Source organism: Oncorhynchus kisutch, linkage group LG3, assembly GCF_002021735.2.
Source record: "Oncorhynchus kisutch isolate 150728-3 linkage group LG3, Okis_V2, whole genome shotgun sequence".
Classification (NCBI taxonomy): domain Eukaryota; kingdom Metazoa; phylum Chordata; class Actinopteri; order Salmoniformes; family Salmonidae; genus Oncorhynchus; species Oncorhynchus kisutch.
The window spans coordinates 42,726,393-42,747,674 of record NC_034176.2 but is presented as its reverse complement, the minus strand read 5'-3'; the positions used below and the strand labels follow the sequence as shown (position 1 = coordinate 42,747,674).

General features: G+C 43.1%; 1 protein-coding gene across 2 annotated transcripts in view; it reads left to right on the top strand.

Moving 5' to 3' along the window:
* Positions 1 to 1,235: 1,235 nt before the first annotated feature.
* LOC109874007 (whirlin) overlaps positions 1,236 to 21,282 on the top strand; it is a 95,530-nt gene continuing 75,483 nt past the window's right edge. For both annotated transcript variants that reach the window (XM_031806558.1, XM_031806550.1), the window contains exon 1: positions 1,236 to 2,653. In XM_031806558.1, coding sequence (XP_031662418.1) covers positions 1,895 to 2,653 — 759 coding nt within the window. In that variant the 5' untranslated portion in view covers positions 1,236 to 1,894. The remainder of the gene's footprint in view (positions 2,654 to 21,282) is intronic.

Genomic DNA, 21,282 nt, shown 5'->3' with positions numbered 1-21,282 from the left:
CCGGAGCATTTAAAAACACTTTTCTAGGTTTCTGTTTTTGTCGGCACTTGCTTTCTGGGTCTTACTAAAGTCAGCGAGATGTGCAATACGCCTGCTCGCTTTTTCATGTGTTGCTGGGCTGGTTGGTGGCGCATGTTTTGATAGGTCTACCATGAACCCATGTTATCCATATACCGTATATATACAGAACCAATCAAAAGTTTGGACACACCTACTCATTCCAGGGGTTTTCTTTATTTTTGACTATTTTATACATTGTAGAATAATAGTGAAGACATCAAAACTATGAAATAACACATATGGAATCATGTAGTAAGCACAAAAGTGTTGAACAAATCTAAATATATTTTAGTTTGTTGAAAGTATCCACCCTTTGCCTTGATGACAGCTTTGCACAGTCTTGGCATATTTTCATTTTTTCAATGCAATTTTCTAAGGATTCTAGCGTTAATGCTTCCATGCTCACCCTATCCTTAGCAAATATCGTGGAGTGCATCTGGAAGAGGAAATATGTGGATAGGAGAGAGAAGGCATATTGCTGTGTTATTGCTGGTGGAGACAATTACCTAAAAATAGATAACGATTATAATTAGCCCATGGTAAGGTGTGCAGCTATGCGATGAGGTCTGTGTAGGGACCTGGCTAATGCAGCTGTATGGTCCTAAAGTCTGCTGAATGCTTAGCCTATTATTATCTAGCTCCTGACAAATAGAGAGCCACCAGCAACAGTATCTCACACAGAGGAGCCCCAAATATTGGCCCAAAAAATATAGAATTACCAGAGATGTATTATAATACACTGAATTTTTTAAATATATTAATTTATTTATTTAACCTTTATTTAACCAGGCAAGTCAGTTAAGAACAAATTCTTATTTTCAATAACGGTCTAGGAACAGTGGGTTAACTGCCTGTTCAGAGGCAGAATAATGTAGCCCTGCATTTAGTCCATAGGCCTACACGTAATTGAAATTAAGTAGTGAACTCTCGATGCCACTCTCACTAGCCTGGGTAGATCTCATGTACATTATGGAACTTTCTTATGTAAGGTAAATTAACTGGAGCGTAGTGATACTGTAGCTGGGAACTTCTATTATTTATGTGCGTTACTTCAATGAGAACAACTCACGTATTGCCAAGCATCTGTATGTGTGGATGTGTAACGCCTCGCAATCCCGTCAGTTTCTCACCAACACACATACATACTGCACACACCTGCGTCATTTCCTAATCAGAAAAGATCTGAGTGAATGAGCAAGTGCGGCGCTTTTAAGTAACAATATGAAATATTCTTCTCCGATAGAGGAAGATCAACTACCTTGCAATTGAAGGGGACACTGAGACGAACGAGAAACAACCAGCTTTTTAATTTTGGTCTATAAAAATAATGATGACATAGGTAGGCTACAAAGATGACCAATTGCGAACTGTTTTGCTCCCAGACAAACCAGAGGAACACATTCAGGTGCCACGTAGCGCAAGAGCGCGCGTGTCTTCTCCGTATTCTTTGTTATCCAGGATAATATTCAGTTGAATAAAAGTTGTTGTTGTTGTGACAAGTCTAGAAATATTCCTCACCTGCACGAGTATTTTTGCCAACTTTTTGAAGCAATTATTTTCTCACCATCATCTACGGATCTACGGTGCACCTTCACACAAACCGGACTCTCCATAAATAGGTGAAGATCGAAGATGCGGGGGCAATGGAGAGCTGTTATTATTTGATGCTTCCGACAGGCATTATTGGAAAGATGACAATTTTCAACGCTGACTTCCTCAAAGAATCACCGTGCGGTCATGTGTTTTCGGAGCGGAGAGACTTCTATAGCAGTATCTCAAATGCATGATCTGACCATCCATGTCTGGGGTGTGCTGTTTATGGTAAATCTGTAGCATGATGAGCAGTGATTTGGAGCGCGTTTCACTCAATTCAACGACGGCAAACTCGGGAATTGGGTCGGGTGGCCGCGCGCTGTCAGCAAACGTTCGGAAGCTGCACAACGCGCTCAACCTGCTGCTCACAGACTTCGAGAGAGAACAGTTCATACACTGTCTAAATGTTTACCATGCAAAGCGCAACGTCTTCGATTTAGTTCAAACTCTCAAAATAATCCTCAACACGCCAAACAAACGGCAACTCCTCCCGATGTTGCGGTTGGTCATTCCGCGCTCAGACCAGCTGTTGTTTGACCAGTATACTTCCGAGGGCCTGTACCTTAAAACGGACCATCTACCGCAAAACAGTGGTAACAACCCTGAAAGCTCTGGAGGAGAAGTAGGCAATGCTGCAAACCACCATGTCCAAATTCCCACTGCTCACTGTATGAACCCTCATGATCTCTCTTGTTATGCATCACCAGGAGCGTGTCCCGGCAAGGATGGTTTCAGCACCACTGCTGATGGGACCGCTCCCCAGGCTTTCATCCAGGGGGAGCCTTTTGGAGAGATCCGCCAAGTGACACTGAGACGCAGAAAGAGCAATGAGGGTTTAGGGTTCAGCATCCGGGGAGGCTCCGAGCACGATGTGGGAATATATGTGTCGCTAGTAGAACCCGGATCTTTTGCTGAGAATGAGGGATTGAGGGTCGGTGATCAAATAGTGACTGTTAACGACATGCTGTTTGACAGACTCTCACACATGGAGGCAGTCAAGGTAGGCTGTGTGGCTGTGTGTATATGTGTGTGTCTGGGACAGCCTTCATAAAGCAGGGATACATTGGTTGTCACCTCAAATCTCATTGTGTGTTTGTGTACCACTTCTACACCTGGCTATGAGTGGTGCTATGTCTGGCAGTGAAACAGTTAATTCAGCCTCATTTACTAGCTTTTAACAAAACATAGCTGATATGGCTGACTTGCTGAAACATTCTTTTCAGTTTCCACTGACAATTGAGATGTACAAATGATGGCATAGTGGGATGACGTGCGAATAAGAGGCAATCTGTAATTTTGATTAATACATTAATGAGCGAGCAAGGATGAATGTAGTCTATGTAACTATTTTTCATCACTTTTTGAAATGTACAGTGACAGAATTCAGAACATGGACCGTTATTACAGTATTCTCCCTATACACCAAGTCAGAACCGTAGGATAAATAAAGGGGTCATATAAGCAGACAATATTAAATGCTTACATTTCTCTAAAACAGGCTATAGGCTACATGTACTCCACCAAGTCAGAACAGTAGGCTAAATTATAAGGGGAAAATTGACAGCTTACTACACAACATACACTTAGTATTACTTTCTTAGCTACAGTATACAAATTACATAATTTATGCAGCAGCAGCATACAAGACATTTTTGGACTCAACTTGTTGTGCTGTGCTCACTTGAACAGGAAGGTGGCGCAGCGGTCTTTTACATCAAAGTCTGGCATTCTCTGGATTTATGGTGCTTTCAAGACAACTGGGAACTCGGAAAAAAAACAGGTTGAATCCTGATGACTTCAGTGATCTTCAGGTCGGCGCTCTAGAAAGAGGCCCGAGTTCCCAACTTACAATTCCGAGTTGGATGACCATTGAACATGTATTTTCCCAGTCGTAGCTTGCTAGCTAATGTTTTGAAAGTATGATGTCGACATGATCAGTTCAATCAAAGCCAATGTAGATATAACGTAATTTGACGTCATTTTATCTGTGGCCTAAGACCTTGAGCCTTTTTGGATGGGCACTTCGAATGTAACTCTATGGCAGCACCCAACGTGCTTTAATTTTTAAGCTCTACCCGTAGATTTTGCAGTGATGTAGTGTCCCCATGAGTGACAGAACACTGAGCCAAGCATGGCGCAACTAGAGAACATTACCAGCCCCTAAACTTAGTATTTTCCACTGGCTGTCCCACCACCACTGAAATCACTGAGCTAGGCTGAAACACCTGCATTTTGGAGCTGCCCTACTCAAGAAAGAAAAAAAAGAGACCATGTTTGTATGCGGCTTTATTAACTAAATGTTATTTTTTTTAATTACGTTGTTTGCTAACTGATATGTGGACATATATTCATTCCAAAATAGCATGCAAAACAGGCGAAAAACCCACGTGCCCTGAATGACGGGTCGCCACTGTCCCTATCCATAGTGCATATGCCTATCCACAGCTAAATAGAGAAGATTAATAAAACAGAAGAAACCAAGACACAGGGTAGTAGTAGCAATGATGCCCAGTTCCAATACAACATAATGTGACATTAATAAACACACAAAAGCTCTTTTTACGTCTCAAATGGCACAATATTCCTTTTAAAGGGGCACTACTTTTGACCGTGAGCCATAAAGGCCCTCGTCAACTATAGCGCTCTCATAAGGGATTGTGTGCCTTTTGGGAGACAATTCATGTCTGTTAAGGAAAAAGGACAGGACCAGTGAAAAGCAAACTACTAATGTAGCCTTGTCTGCTGAAACAGAGCGACAGAGAGTGTCATGTGGGATACGACATCAGCTTGCTTAAGGTCCAGTTTAAGACGCTAGTTCTAATCCCATCAAAATCAATGTTGTATTTTATTCTACACCACTGATCACAGATTCATGCTCCCTACTCTGGCCTGTGTCTCCACTGCGACCTCAGCTGAACTTCTCTTTTTTATATTCTATTTTTGCAGAACTTTGCTAGTCTGAGGAGAGAAAGTATAGTGCAGATACTGGGGCCGTCCCAAATATGACCCTATCCCCTATATAGTGCACTAAAAGTAGTATGAAATTGAAAGTGGACTTGTAAGTGGAACGTAAAGTGGAGGGGGCAGGGTGAGTGGAGTGGAGGGAGATGAATACAAGCAGCAGAGTGGGAGTGTGTGTCTCAAATAGCAGCATATTCTCTATAAAGTGCACTACTTTTGCCCAGAACCCATATGGTGTCATTTAGTGCATTGTAAGGAATAGGGTGCCATTTAAGACTCAATCAGACAGTGTAATGCCTGTTTTTCTTATCTAGTCAGGAAAATGAATGTGTTTCACATAGTGACATTATTTGTGGGGTTGCTATCAGTGGGGTGTTTTGTTGTCACAGCAGGTGTATTTTATCAGTGCTGCTGTCTGTGTTCGTCAGGCTGTCTGTCACAAGACATTGTATGGCAAATGCCATCTGATTTCACCCAGTCAGACTTCAATAAACAACCTGCAGCTTTCTGTTGTTGCAAAATAAAAGCCTTTTCAGACGATTCAGAATGGATTGATGTATAATTTAAGACCAAATAAAGAACCATTTTCAACACAGTCATAGAAAAATTGGCTATTTTGGATCACTTTAGAAGGAAAAAACTGTTTTACAAAGTTAACATGTCCAGTCATTTATTTTGTCAAATACTGAGTCAAAATATGAATAGATATTTTTTATTTAATAAACATTTATTCTATTGGATATGTTTGCTTGCCTCAAAATGAGGGATTTAGAATGGTTGGGCCTTGGCAGAGTCATGTACAGTATTAAGATATACAGAAATCATATCTAAATATATGGATGTTGGTCTTGGTGGTTATTGCTCAGCAGGCTGAGTCTCTGAAGGACAGGGTCTCTGAAGGACAGGCAAATAGGGTTGTGTTGTCTGACTTATTAAGTTTTGAATGGGTTCAGCTTGTTCTGTTAGGAACCTGGTAATTATGAGTCAATGTATTGTTGTTGGTCTTCGGTTCTTCTCAAGGTACAGATCTAGACGGACACTGATAAAAGCTCAAACCAGATGTACTCTCCCAACTGGATGCTTCAGCTGGATAGCATACGGTTACACAGTTCTTTATATACAGTGCATGTAGCAAATGTCACAGGAGGATTTGCACAGGCTGGGCCGGATGGCTATTCTTCCTCCTTGAGTTGCAGTTCCTCTCTCTGCATCCTGTTATTCTCACTCTGCTCCCCAACTTCGACGTTGAAGACCATCTCCCGTCTTCCCACAGGAACTAGACTGGTGGGCAGTAACTCAACCATGACCTTATCATTACCCAGACAGATGGCTTCTGTCCAACTCTGCAAAACATGTTCTAATCCCAGACAGATGGCTCCTATCCAACTCTTATAGGATCGTACTTGCACTCAGAGACATGCTCCTTCTGTACTTGTCCGTACTTGTCCATTTGCCCATGTGTAACACACATACAGTGCATTCGGAAAGTATTCAGACCCCTTGACTTGTTCCACATTTTGTTACGTTACAGCCTTATTCTAAACATAAAAAAATATATATATCCTCATCAATCTACACACAATACCTAATAATGACAAAGCAAAAACAGGTTTTTAGAAATATTTTCAAATGTATTAAAAATAAAAACAGAAATAACTTATTTAGATAAGTATTCAGACCCTTTGCTATGAGACTCGAAATTGAGCTCAGATACATCCTGTTTCCATTGTTCATCATTGAGATGTTTCTACAACTTCATTGGAGTCCACCTGTGATAAATTCAAATGATTGTACATGAAATGGAAAGGCACACACATGTCAATTCAACGTCCCACAGTTGACAGTGCATGTCAGAGCGAAACCAAGTCATGAGGGCGAAGGAATTGTCTGTAGAGCTCTGAGACAGAATTGTGTCGAGGCACAGATCTGGGGAAGAGTGCCAAACAAATTCGGCAGCATTGAAGGTCCCTCAGAACACGGTGGCCTCCATAATTTTTAAATGGAGGCAGTTTGGAACCACCAAGACTCTTCCTAAAGCTGTCTGCACGGCCAAACTGAGCAATCGGAGGAGAAGGGCCATGGTCAGGGAGGTGACAAAGAACCCGACTGTCACTCTGTGGAAATGGGAAAACCTTCCAGAAGGACAAACATCTCTGCTGCACTCCACCAATCAGGCCTTTATGGTAGAGTGGCCAGACAGAAGCCACTCCTCAGTAAAAATGTACATGACAGCCCACTTGGAGTTTGCCAAAAGGCACCTAAAGGACTCTCAGACCATGAGAAACAAGATTCTCTGGTCTGATGAAACCAAGACTGAACTCTTGGGCCCGAATGTCAAGCGTTACATCTGGAAGAAACCTGGCACCATCCCTACGTTTTTTTAAATTATTTTTTTAACCTGAATTAAACTAAGGAAAGTCGGTGAAACATGGTGGTGGCAGCATTATGCTGTGGGGATGTTTTTCAGCTGGCAGGGACTGGGAGACTAGTCAGGATCGAGGGAAAGATGAACGGAGAGATCCTTGATGAAAACCTGCTCCAAAGCGCTCAGACTGGGGAAAAGGTTCACCTTCCAACAGGACAACAACCCTAAGCACACAGCAACAACATTGCAGGAATGGCTTCGGGACAATTCTCTGAATGTCCTTGAGTGGCCCAGCCAGAGCCCAGACTTGAATCCAATCATACATCTCTGGAGAGACCTGAAAATAGCTGTGCAGTGACGCTCCCCATCCAACCTGACAGAGCTTGAGAGGATCTGCAGAGAACAATGGGATAAACTCCCAAAATACAGGTGTGCCCAGCTTGTAGTGTCATACCCAAGAAGACTCAAGGCTGTAATCGCTGCCACAGTTTCCTCAACAAAGTACTGAGTGACGGGTCTGAATACTTAAGTAAATTTCAGTTTACTAAAAACCTGTTTTTACTTTGTCATTCTTGGGTATTGTGTGTAGATTGATGAGGTGGATTTTTAAAAATACATTTTAGAAGAATGCTGTAATGTAACAAAATGTGGAAAAAGTCAAGGGGTCTGAATACTTTCCGAATGCACTGTATGTGTGTTACACATGGGCAAATGTTCAAGGAGTTTGAATACTTTCTGAATGCACTGTAGGTTCAATATAACCCATAACTAGATAATTACTACGGATAAGCCAATTATACTATACATGAAAAGGTGCTCAGGTCACTACAGTCTCTAACAGTCTTTACACAGTTGAACCATTACAAAGAGCTCTATTTACATAAGTGGCCATAGATATTTTCATATATTTTCATAAAATGTGTATAAGCCTTAACTCGCTTAATAATACGGTTTCCATAAGTAATGTCGACATTAGAATGCAGTTAAAACCACCTCTTCCGAGCGATTTTACTAATGCGCTCTAGTGTGCCTAAAGTAAATTAAAATGGTTTTCCAGTGTGTTTGTCGCTGTTATTTTTTTTAGGCATTAATATTTTTTATGGAAAAAGGGTTATTTACTCATAACGTTATGGGAAAAGGGTTTTTGTTCCAGATAACTGATAAGATCCACAGGATGAAATTGTCATTTTATATAACTGTTACATCACTTTTCAGTTTTTGTCTCCTATACATTCCCAGCAGACTCCTATCAGTTCCTAAGGCCTGTACCACCCTGCTGTGCTGCTATGATTTCCCTGCAGAGAGAGACTGTGGCTCCCTCTCAGTTATTCATTGGTCTCGATCCCCATCTCATCAAGAACTAAATAATTCATTAAAGCTTTTAATTAAGCAGGCAGCATTTAAGGCAGGGAGCAACAAGGCTAATGCTTCCTCTCTTGTGCTACTTCAAAGGATATGTCACAAATGGCACCCTATTCCCTATATAGTGCACTACTTTAGTAGTGTAGTGCACTATTTAGGAAATAGGATGCCATTTGAGACGTAGACAAAGTGCCACTGTAAGTTTGCCAGACAGGAAGCAGCTGGAGGGATTGAGCAGTTATATACATTTACGTTGACATTTTAGTGATTTAGCAGACGCTCTTATCCAGAGCGACTTACAGTAGTGAATGCATACATTTTCATACCTTTTTTGTGCTGGTATACTCTTCATTGTTTATCCGGTGTTGTTATGGAACACATACAGTGTAATATATTCAAATCCGATATTACTTTAAGCCTGTACGTTTCTCTGTCAAAGAGCTGGGGGGAGTGTAGCTGAAGTGAAATGGAAACTTTGGTCTGTAGGGTTTTACCTACATGGTTCTCTCCTGCAGTGTTGTGACTCTTTCTTCACAGTAAACCAAACAGGCTGGGCGAGGAGCTTATATCGGTCACTCTTATCTGCATTCTCTCCCTCTCTCTTTTCCTCCCTCTCTTTCTCTCTTTCACACGCTCACGCACACATGCGCGCACACACACACACACACACACACACACACACACACACACACACACACACACACACACACACACACACACACACACACACACACACACACACACACACACACGCACACACGCACACACACAGAGGAATTTGCTGAAGGCAAAACAGCCCTCACAGTCTTGTGAATAGCTAATACTCTTACTCGTCCTCTCCATTCATTCAGGAGGAAGTAGATGAAGCAGAAACAAGCTGTGCTGAATTCCCACCGCTCTGGAACAGACCTCTAACCAATGCTGCTGCTGCTATTTATATAGCGTGATACACAGGGGCAATTGAGTTTTTCATGTAACCTAACAAAAAGCGAATGTCATGACAAAAGCTTTAGAGAAACGGTACCGTTATATAACGGCGGAGTGTGAATAATGAGGTGAATAATAAGCAAATATTTAAATAAATAGATATCAAGGGAGGGAGCAGCAGTTGTGTTCAGCTGCCATGGCGTGGTCAGTATTATCAAAGTGGATCCCAGCCAGGCTTGGGTTGCATCCCAAATGGCACCCTGTTCCCTATACGGTGCACTCCTTTAGACCAGGGACCATAAGGCTCTGGTCAAAAATAGTCCACAATGTAGGGAATAGGGTGCCATTTGGGACAAAATTCATCCATTGATTCATCAAAGCGCTATTTTGCTTTGAGGGGGCAGCAGTGTGTTTTTTTGGAGACGTTTGAAATGTGGAGTTATAGTTGAATCAATTGGGTGGGTTCTCATCCCATGCACAAAAGGTGTGCTATATATCTTCTCTTCCTTACTGAGGCACCATGGAGGGCCTTGCAGGGCCTAACATACTCCAGCACAGCTCTCTCCACGAGATGCAAGAAAAGAGGACGATACGAGACTCACCTCAACCATCTCTCAAAATCATGCCATGCTCTTTTTATACTTCTGGGCCTGTATTCATAAAGTGTATTCAACACTGCACCAAAGGACTGAGAATGAACATATTGAAGCTGCCCGAGGTTAAATGTAAGATGCTAACTGAGTTCTTGTTATTTGTAGTCTGAGAGCTCATTCTTTTGACAATTAGATCAGTTTATGGCTCAGATCAGCCCTAGCCCATACATGTCGTCGTCTCGTCCCCCCCCTAGTTCTGACTGACTTTGTCCCTGGCTTCATTACTGAACTGTCATCCCCATTGTATGTGCTGCTTCTCTTTATCAAAGCCACCTGTCTGTCATCTTCTCCCCCATCTTCCTTTCTTTCCTTTTTTCTTTCTTTTTCACCTGTCTCCTGTCACCAGGGATCCATTTCTTGTCACCCATCTTTCATCTCTGTCTTTCAACTCTTTCGCTTTCTCTGCATCTCTCGCTCTCTCTCTGTCTGTCTCTCTCTCTCTCTGGACCTATATTTCTTTCTTTCTTCAGTCTCCCTTTCACTGCTAAACATATCTTTCTGTCCTTCTCTCTTTGCACTCTGTCTTCCCTGGACAATACTGTGTATCTCACTCTACCGCTCACTCAGAATACCAACCAACAGCCCTCTACAGAGAGAAACATTGAAACGGATATGCTTCAGCAGCACATCAAAACAGTCTGTCCGTCAGACAGCAGTGGAATGGATGGATAGATAGACAGGAAGTAGTAAATGATGTGTTTTATGGAGCTGTTAGAGCATTGAGCTGTAGCTTGTAATTACTGTCTGAAATGAAGATACTTGGGCTCTAGACTCCATCTCAGGCTACATCCAAAATGGCGCCCTATTACCCTATAGAGTGCAATACTTTCAACCAACTCAGTGGCCTTGTGGTTAATGTGTCCACACTGAGATTGGAAGGTTGGGAGTTCAATCCCTTGCTGAGTCATACCAAAGACTGTAAAAATGGAAACCGGTGTGTCTCTGCTTGGCACTCAGCATTATGGAGATTGGGGTTAAGACCCTGTGATAGACCAGTGTCCAGGGGGTGAACTTGTACATGAAGCTGTCTCATGCTACAGAAACAGGAGCCAAGGCTTGTGGAAGGTTACTATGGGCCGTGTGGGATGCAGAACAATCTCAGGCTCACAGGACAACTATGGGCCCAATAATGAAAGGTCCAGACAGGTGACATCCTCACACTATGATAAACTATGATAAACTAGACCTTGAAAGTAGGCTTTACCACAGTCCTGTACGAGACAGTTAGTTGCAAATCTAGGCTTGAGGTAATTGGATGATCATAGGTATTGCTGTAATATGAGCATTAAGATTATTTGGTTTTGGGTGCTAAAATTATATAAACATTTATTTATTTTTTATTTTACCTTTATTTAGCCAGGTAGGCCAATATTAGAACAAGTTCTCATTTACAACTGCGACCTGGCAATACTTTCAACCACAGCAAAGCTGTGTGACACAAAAAACAACACAGAGTTTCACATGGAATAAACAAACGTACAGTCAATAACACAATAGAAAAACCTATATACAGTGTGAGCAAATGAGGTAAGATTAGGGAGGTAAGGCAATAAATAGGCCATAGTGGCGAGGTAATTACAATTTAGCAATTAAACACTGGAGTGATAGATGTGCAGAAGATGCATGTGCAAGTAGACATACTGGGGTGCAAAGGAACAAAAAATAAATAAATAACAACATGGGGATGAGGTAGTTGGATGGGCTATTTACAGATGAGCTATGTACAGGTGCAATGTTCTGTGAGCTGCTCTGACAGCTAATGCTTAAAGTTAGTGAGGGAGATATGAGTCTTCAGCTTCAGTGATTTTTGCAATTCCTTCCTGTCATTGGCAGCAGAGAACTGGAAGGGAAGGCTGCCAAAGGAGGAATAGGCTTTGGGGGTGACCAGTGAAATATACCTGCTGGAGCACGTGCTACGGGTGGGTGCTGCTATGGTGAGCAGTGAGCTGAGATAAGGCGGGGCTTTACCTAGCAAAGACTTATAGATGACCTGGAGCCAGTGGGTTTGGCGACGAATATGAAGCGAAGGCCAGCCAACGAGAGCATACAGGTCGCAGTGGTGGGTAGTACAGTGCCTTGCGAAAATATTCGGCCCCCTTGAACTTTGGGACCTTTTGCCACATTTCAGGCTTCAAACATAAAGATATAAAACTGTATTTTTTTGTGAAGAATCAACAACAAGTGGGACACAATCATGAAGTGGAACGACATTTATTGGATATTTCAAACTTTTTTAACAAATCAAAAACTGAAAAATTGGGTGTGCAAAATTATTCAGCCCCCTTAAGTTAATACTTTGTAGCGCCACCTTTTGCTGCGATTACAGCTGTAAGTCGCTTGGGGTATGTCTCTATCAGTTTTGCACATCGAGAGACTGACATTTTTTCCCATTCCTCCTTGCGAAACAGCTCGAGTTCATTAAGGTTGGATGGAGAGCATTTGTGAACAGCAGTTTTCTCAGTTCTTTCCACAGATTCTCGATTGGATTCAGGTCTGGACTTTGACTTGGCCATTCTAACACCTGGATATGTTTATTTTTGAACAATTCCATTGTAGATTTTGCTTTATGTTTTGGATCATTGTCTTGTTGGAAGACAAATCTCTGTCCCAGTCTCAAGTCTTTTGCAGACTCCATCAGGTTTTCTTCCAGAATGGTCCTGTATTTGGCTCCATCCATCTTCCCATCAATTTTAACCATCTCCCTGTCCCTGCTGAAGAAGAGTAGGCCCAAACCATGATGCTGCCACCACCATGTTTGACAGTGGGGATGGTGTGTTCAGGGTGATGAGCTGTGTTGCTTTTACGCCAAACATAACGTTTTGCATTGTTGCCATAAAGTTCAATTTTGGTTTCATCTGACCAGAGCACCTTTTTCCACATGTTTGGTGTGTCTCCCAGGTGGCTTGTGGCAAACTTTAAACAACACTTTTTATGGATATCTTTAAGAAATGGCTTTCTTCTTGCCACTCTTCCATAAAGGCCAGATTTGTGCAATATACGACTGATTGTTGTCCTATGGACAGAGTCTCTCACCTCAGCTGTAGATCTCTGCAGTTCATCCAGAGTGATCATGGGCCTCTTGACTGCATCTCTGATCAGTCTTCCCCTTGTATGAGCTGAAAGTTTAGAGGGACGGCCAGGTCTTGGTAGATTTGCAGTGGTCTGATACTCCTTCCATTTCAATATTATCGCTTGCACAGTGCTCCTTGGGATGTTTAAATCTTGGGAAATCTTTTTGTATCCAAATCCGGCTTTAAACTTCTTCACAACAGTATCTCGGACCTGCCTGGTGTGTTCCTTGTTCTTCATGATGCTCTCTGCGCTTTTAACGGACCTCTGAGACTATCACAGTGCAGGTGCATTTATACGGAGACTTGATTACACGCAGGTGGATTGTATTTATCATCATTAGTCATTTAGGTCAACATTGGATCATTCAGAGATCCTCACTGAACTTCTGGAGAGAGTTTGCTGCACTGAAAGTAAAGGGGCTGAATAATTTTGCACGCCCAATTTTTCAGTTTTTGATTTGTTAAAAAGGTTTGAAATATCCAATAAATGTCGTTCCACTTCATGATTGTGTCCCACTTGTTGTTGATTCTTCACAAAAAAATACAGTTTTATATCTTTATGTTTGAAGCCTGAAATGTGGCAAAAGGTTGCAAAGTTCAAGGGGGCCGAATACTTTCGCAAGGCACTGTATATGGGGCTTTGGTGACAAAACGGATGGCACTGTGATAGGCTGCATCCAATTTGCTGTGTAGTGTTGCAGGCTATTTTGTAAATGACATTGCCGAAGTCGAGAATCAGTAGGATGGTCAGTTTTACGAGGGTATGTTTGGCAGCATGAGTGAAGGATGTTTGTTGCGAAATAGGAATCCGATTCTAGATTTAATTTTGGATTGGAGATGCTTAATGTGAGTCTGGAAGGAGAGTTTACAGTCTAACCAGACACCTAGGTATTTGTAATTATCCACATATTCTAAGTCAGAACCGTCCATAGTGATGCTGGACAGGCGGGCAGGTGCGGGCAGCGATCGGTTGAAAAGCATGCATTTAGTGTTACTTGCATTTCAGAACAGTTGGAGGCCACGGAAGGAGAGTTGTATGGCATTGAAGCTCGTCTGGAGGTTAGTTAACACAGTGTCCAAAGACGGACCAGATGTATACAGAATGGTGTCGTCTGCGTAGAGGAGGATCAGAGAATCACCAACAGCAAGAGCGACATCATTGATGTATACAGAGAAGAGAGTCGGCCCGAGAATTGAACTCTGTGGCACCCCCAGAGACTGCCAGAGGTCCAGACAACAGGCCCTCTGATTTGGCACACTGAACTCTGTCTGAGATGTAGTTGGTGAACCATGCAAGGCAGTCATTTGAGAAACCAAGGCTGTTGAGTCTTCCGATTAGAATGTGGTGATTGACAGAGTCGAAAGCCTTGGCCAGGTCAATGAATACGGCTGCACAGTATTGTCTTTTATCGATGGCGGTTATGATATTGTTTAGGACCTTGAGCGTGGTTGAGGTGCACCCATGACCAGCTTGGAAACCAGATTGCATAGTGGAGACGGTACGGTGGGATTCAAAATGTTTGAGTGATCTGTTTGTTAACTTGGCTTTCGAATACCTTAGAAAGGCAGGGTAGGATAGATATAGGTCTGTAGCAGTTTGGGTCTAGAGTGTATCCCCTTTTGAAGAAGGGGATGAACACAGCAGCTTTCCAGTCGTTGGGAATCTCAGATGATACGAAAGAGAGGTTGAACAGGCTAGTAATAGGGGTTGCAATAATTGCGGCGGATCATTTTAAAAAGAGAGGGTCCCAATTGTCTAGGCCAGCTGATTTGTAGGGGTCCAGATTTTGCAAATCTTTCAGAACATAAGCTATCTGGATTTGGGTGAAGGAGAAATGGGGGAGGTTTGGGCAAGTTGCTGTTGGGGGTGCAGGGCTGTTGACCAGGGTAGTGGTAGCCAGGTGGAAACATGGCCAGACGTAGAGAAATGCTTTTTGAAATTCTCAATTATCGTGGATTTATCGGTGGTGACAGTGTTTCCTAGCCTCAGTGCAGTGGGCAGCTGGGAGGAGGTGTTCTTATTCTCCATGGACTTCACAGTGTCCCAGAACTTTTTGGAGTTACAGGATGTAAATTTCTGTTTGAAAAAGCTAGGCTTTGCTTTCCTAACTGCCTGTGTATATTGATTCCTAACTTCCCTGAAAACTTGGATATCGCGGGGGCTATTCGATGCTAATGCAGTGCTGGTCAAGGGCAGTCAGGTCTGGAGTGAACCAAGGGCTATATCTGTTCCTGGTTCTACATTTTCTTTAATGGGGCATGCTTATTTAAGATGGTGAGGAAAGCACTTTTACGAAATGAGGTCAATGTCCTTCTAGGATACCCGGGCCAGGTCGATTATAAAGTCCTGCTCGCTGAAGTGTTTTAGGGAGCGTTTGACAGTGATGAGGGGTGGTCATTTGACCGCAGACCCATTACGGACACATGCAATGAGGCAGTGATTGCTGAGATCCTGGTTGAAGACAGCACAGGTGTATTTGGAGGGCAAGTTGGTCAGGATGATATCTATGAGCGTGTCCGTGTTTACGGAGATTGGAGTTTTACCTGGTAGGTTCATTGAAAATTTGTGTGAGATTGAGGGCATCTAGCTTAGATTGTAGGATGGCCGCCATGTTAAACATGTCCCAGTTTAGGTCACCTAACAGCACAAGCTCTGACAATAGATGGGGGGCAACCACTTCACATATGGTGTCCAGGGCACAGTTGGGGGCAGATGGTGGTCTATAACAAGCGGCAACGGTGAGAGACTTGTTTCTGGAAAGGTGCATTTTTAGAAGCTCAAATTGTTTGGGCACAGACCTGGATAGTATGACAGAACTCTGCAGGCTATCTCTGCAGTAGATTACCACTCTGCCCCCTTTGGCAATTCTATCTTGTCGGAAAATGTTATAGTTAGGGATCGCCATTTCTGGATTTTTGGTGGCCTTCCTAAGCCATGATTCAGACACGGCTAGGACATCCAGGTTGGCAGAGTGTGCTAAAGCAGTGAGTAAAACAAACTTAGGGAGGAGGCTTCTAATGTTAACATGCATGAAACCAAGGCTTTTGCGGTTACAGAAGTCAACAAATGAGAGCACCTGGAGGGCCTGGATTAACCTTTACATCACCAGAGGAACAGAGCAGGAGTAGGGTAAGGGTACGGCTAAAGGCTATAAGAACTGGTTGTCTAGTGTGTTCGTAACAGAGAGTAAAAGGAGCAGGTTTCAATACATAATGTACATAGAATGGTATGGTGTGCATACAGTGGAGGTAAACATAGGCATTGAGTGACGGTGAGAGAGGTTTTGTCTCTAGAGACATCATTTAGACCAGGTGGGGTCACCGTATGTGTGGGAGGGAAACGAAAGGGCTGGTCAAGGCATATTGAGCAGGGCTGGAGGCTCTACAGTGAAATAAGACAATAATCACTAAACAAAACAGCAATGGACAAGACATATTGATATTAGGGAGAGGCATGCATAGCCAAGTGATCATAGGGACCAGTGGGTAGCTAGGCGAGCTGGCGATTCAGACAGCTAGCGGGCCTGGGCTAGCAGAAGGGCCTCGCGATGTAAGAAGTCTGTTGTAGCCCCCTCGGACGGTTACATCGGCAGACCAGTCGTGTTGGATTGGCAGGGCTCCGTGTAGGCAGTAAAAGGGTCCAGGCCAATTGGCAAAATAGGTATTGTAGCCCAAGAAATTGGCTGATGGTCCTCTTCAGCTAACAGTCATATATGCTCTAGACAGCTAGTGGGCCGCGGCTAGCAGACTAGCGGATGGGCCTTCAGGGAACGTCGCGACGGAGGAGCCTGTTGAAACCCCTCGGACTGATTACATCGGTAGACCAGTCGTGATGAAAACGGTGGGGCTCCGTGTCGACAGTAAATGGCGTCCAGGCCAATTGGCAAATATGTATTGTAGCCCAAGAAGTGGCTGATGGACCTCTTCAGCTAGACAGGAGATGGGCCTAGCACGAGGCTAGTTCCAGGCTCACTGGTGCTTGCTTCGATGAGTAGTATGATGGACTAATTTGGATGTACTACAGTTGAATAACAATAGCAAAACTATAGTATCCATTATTGTGATACTCTGATAATTGCCACCGAATTCCCTGTGGAACAGAGATGCTCTTTGCCACCTTTTACATCAGCTTCTGAGCTCCAAGTCACACAGCAGGCAGCATTATGTACCCTAACACTTGATTGCCTGACAGTGTTTCCTGCTTAATTAACTTAGAGTGCATCCCAAATAGCAACCTACTCCCTATATAGTTCACTACTTTTGACCAGGACCCATAGGGCTCTCGTCAAAAGTGCACTATATACTGTAGGGAAGAAAGGTTTGTTTGTGTCTGACATTATTATATTTTTACCTCTCTGTCTGGGCCATCAGTTGGGAAATGGTGATGCTACATTCTTTCCCTCCCTACAAGGGATGCACTTGTAAATCTGTAATCAGGTTGTTTCTATGGCAGACAGTGTGAATGTTGATACAGCACTGGCACTGTGCTTGCCGTACCACTTCCTACCTAACCAGCACTTACCGAGACTAGAACTCAGAACTTCTGCTTCATACACATGCGCTACCAACCTCTTTGACAATGTCCTAGCAAGTTACGCCACTGAAAAGCTAGCAATACAGCAGTGCCGGTGGAGACATTTTAGGCTGAGGAGTAAGTTATTGATCCCCATCTGTTACACTATTCAGTTATTCAACTAGTGTGATGACCTTCATTAGTATAACTCCAGAAACTTTGAACCATTTAGGGAACCAAATTGCTAGCTCACTTTCTTTCTTATTTTGCTCACACCTTTGAATATTCCACAACAGACAATAAGAGGTCAGGGAAAATGTCTTTCTTCGTAGGAGATGTTTTTCTGAGAGTTAGATAAAGGTCAGTGACTTATTATTATGACAGCTGTTAATAGAACCAGTGATGTTGTCTTGAGCATCTCCTGGAGTTCCTTGGAGCCTCTTTATTCATGGCACAACCAACACTTTCAAACAATGACAGCTCTTCTAATAAGACCACATTTTTCTGTGGCTGTTGTTTAGTGTCCTTGAATGTACACTATATATACAAAAGTATGTGGACATCCCTTCAAATTAGTGGATTTGGCTATTGCAGCCACACCCGTTGCTGACAGCTGTATAAAATCAAGCACACAGCCATGTAAACTCCATAGACAAACATTGGCAGTAGAATGGCCTTACTTAAGATCTCAGTGACTTTCAACGTGGCACCGTCATAGGATGCCACCTTTTCAACAAGTCAGTTCATCAAATTCCTGCCCTGCCAGAGCTGCTCCGGTCAATTGTAAGTGCTGTTATTGTGAAGCGGAAACATCTAGGAGCAACAACTTCTCAGCCGTGAAGTGGTAGGCCACACAAGCTCACAGAACACGACTGTCTTTGGTTGCAACACTCTCTAACGAGTTCCAAACTGACTCTGGAAGCAAAGTCAGCAAGAACTGTTCATCAGGAGCTTCATCAAATGGGTTTACATGGCTGAGTAGCCGCACACAAGCCTAAGATCACCTTGCGCAATGCCAAGCGGTGGCAGGAGTGGTGGAAAGCTTGCCACCATTGGAATGTGAAACAGTATTCTCTGGTGTGATGAATCATGCTTCACCATCTGACGAATTTGGGTTTGACGGATGCCAGGAGAACGCTACCTGCCTGGATGCATAGTACCAACTGTAAAGTTTGGTGGATGAGGAATAAAGGCCTGGGGCTGTTTTTCATGGTTCGCTCTAGGCCACTTAGTTCCAGTGAAGGGACATCTTAATGTTACGGCATACAATGACATTCTAGACGATTCATTGCTTCCAACTTTGTGGCAACAGTTTGGGAGAGGCCCTTTCCTGTTTCAGCATGACAATGCCCCCGTGTGCAAAGCAAGGTCCATACAGAAATGGTTTGTCGAGATCGTGTGGAAAAACTTGACTGCCCTGCACAGAGCCCTGACCTCAACCTCATCGAAAACCTTTGGGATGAATTGGAACACTGACTGCGAGCCAGGCCTAATCGCCCAACATCAGTGCCCGACCTCACTAATGCTCTTGTGGCTGAATGGAAGCAAGTCCCCACAGCAATGTTCCAACATTTAGTGGAAAGCCTTCCCAGAAGAGTGGAGGCTGTTATAGCAACAAAGGGGGGACCAACTCTATATTAATGCCCATGATTTTGGAATGAAATGAATGAGATGAGCAGGTGTCCACATACTTTTGGTAATCTAGTGTAGCTCGTTATTCTTCCAAAGCACATATTCTAAGTAAAGTCACTGTGTAGGAGGACATGAAGTGAATCAGATCCTCTGGTGTCTAAAAACCACCCTAACTGGCCATGTAGGAGAGAGTGAGGGAGAGGAAGAGGGAGGTGGGAGTGGGAGTGTAGTAATCATGTCCTGAGTTTGGATGTGTCTCGGCCTGGGGTAGCAGAGGGTGGATGGATGAGAGGGATGGGGGAGGTATGTTTAGAAAGGGATGAGTTGAGTCAACAGTGATAGATGAAGAAATGGGGGAAAGCATCTGGCAAAGAAGATTTGAGGTGACAGACAATTTACCTCAATTTACAGCTGCTACATTGAGGTTGTCCCAGACACACACACCCACACACACACACACACACACACACACACACACACACACACACACACACACACACACACACACAATCACTGCTGTTGGGCCTCATATAAACTGTTATGCAATCCTTGTTTACTTATTTGTTGTTTGGAAATCAATCTTGTCTGACTCCAGCTTGTGCACATGTAGAAGGGGTTAAGAAAGTATTTGTGTAAATCTACTGTGGTGCTTTGGAAATGACATGAACCTCATGAACTAGAAAAATAGTATCTTTGCAGTTTGTTTGCTTTTATGTACAATATCAACTCTATTGAGAAGCATACAGTGCCTTGCAAAAGTATCAATTCCCCTTGGATTTTTATTTGGATTTCATGTAATGGACATACACAAAATAGTCGAAATTGGTGATATGAAATGAAAAAAAGTAACATGTTTCAAAAAATTCAAAAAAATACAAAACTGAAAGTGGTGCATGCATAAGTATTCACCCCCTTTTCTATGAAGCCCCTAAATAAGATCTAGTGCAACCAATTACCTTCAGAAGTCACATAATTAGTTAAATAAAGTCCACCTGTGTGCAATCTGAGTGTCACATGATCTGTCACATGATCTCAGTAAATATATACACCTGTTCTGAAAGGCCCCAGAATCTGCATCACCACTAAGCAAGGGGCACTACGAAGACCAATGTGCTCTCCAAACAGGTCAGGGACAAGGTTGTGGAGAAGTACAGATCATTGGGTTATAAAAAAATATCCGAAACTTTGAACATCCCACAGAGCACCATTAAATCCATTATAAAAAATTGAAAGAATATGGCACCACAATAAACCTCTCAAGAGAGGGCCGCCCACCAAAACTCATGGATCAGGCAAGGAGGGCATTAATCAGAGAGGCAACAAAGAGACCAAAGATAACCCTAAAGAAGCTGCAAAGCTCCACAGCGGAGATTGGAGTATCTGTCCATAGGACTACTTTAAGCCATACACTCCACAGAGCTGGGCTTTAAGGAAGAGTGGCCAGAAAAAAAGCCATTGCTTTAAGAAATAATTAAGCAAACACGTTTGGTGTTCGCCAAAAGGCATGTGGGAGACTCCCCAAACATATGGAAGAAGGTACTCTAATCAGATGAGACTAAAATGTAGCTTTTTGGCCATCAAACAAAACGCTATGTCTGGCGCAAACCCAACACCTCTCATCACCCCGAGAACACCATCCCCAATGTGAAGCATGGTGGTGGCAGTATCATGCTGTGGAGATGTTTTTCATCGGCAGGGACTGAGAAACTGGTCAGAATTGAAGGAATGATGGATGGCGCTAAATACAGGGAAATTCTTGAGGGAAACTTGTTTCAGTCTTTCAGAGATTTGAGACTGGGACGGAGGTTCACCTTCCAGCAGGACAATGACCCTAAGCATACTGCTAAAGCAACACTTGAGTGGTTTAAGGGGAAACATTTAAATGTCTTGGAATGGCCTAGTCAAAGCCCAGACCTCAATCCAATTGAAAATCTGTGGTATGACTTAAAGATTGCTGTACACCTGCAGAACCCATCCATCTTGAAGTAGCAGGAGTAGTTTTGCATTGAAGAATGGGCGAAAATCACAGTGGCTAGATGTGCCAAGCTTGTAGAGACATACCCCAAGGTGGCTCTACAAAGCATACAAAGCATTGACTTTGGGGGGGTGAATAGTTATGCACGCTTGTTTTCTGTTTTTTTTGTC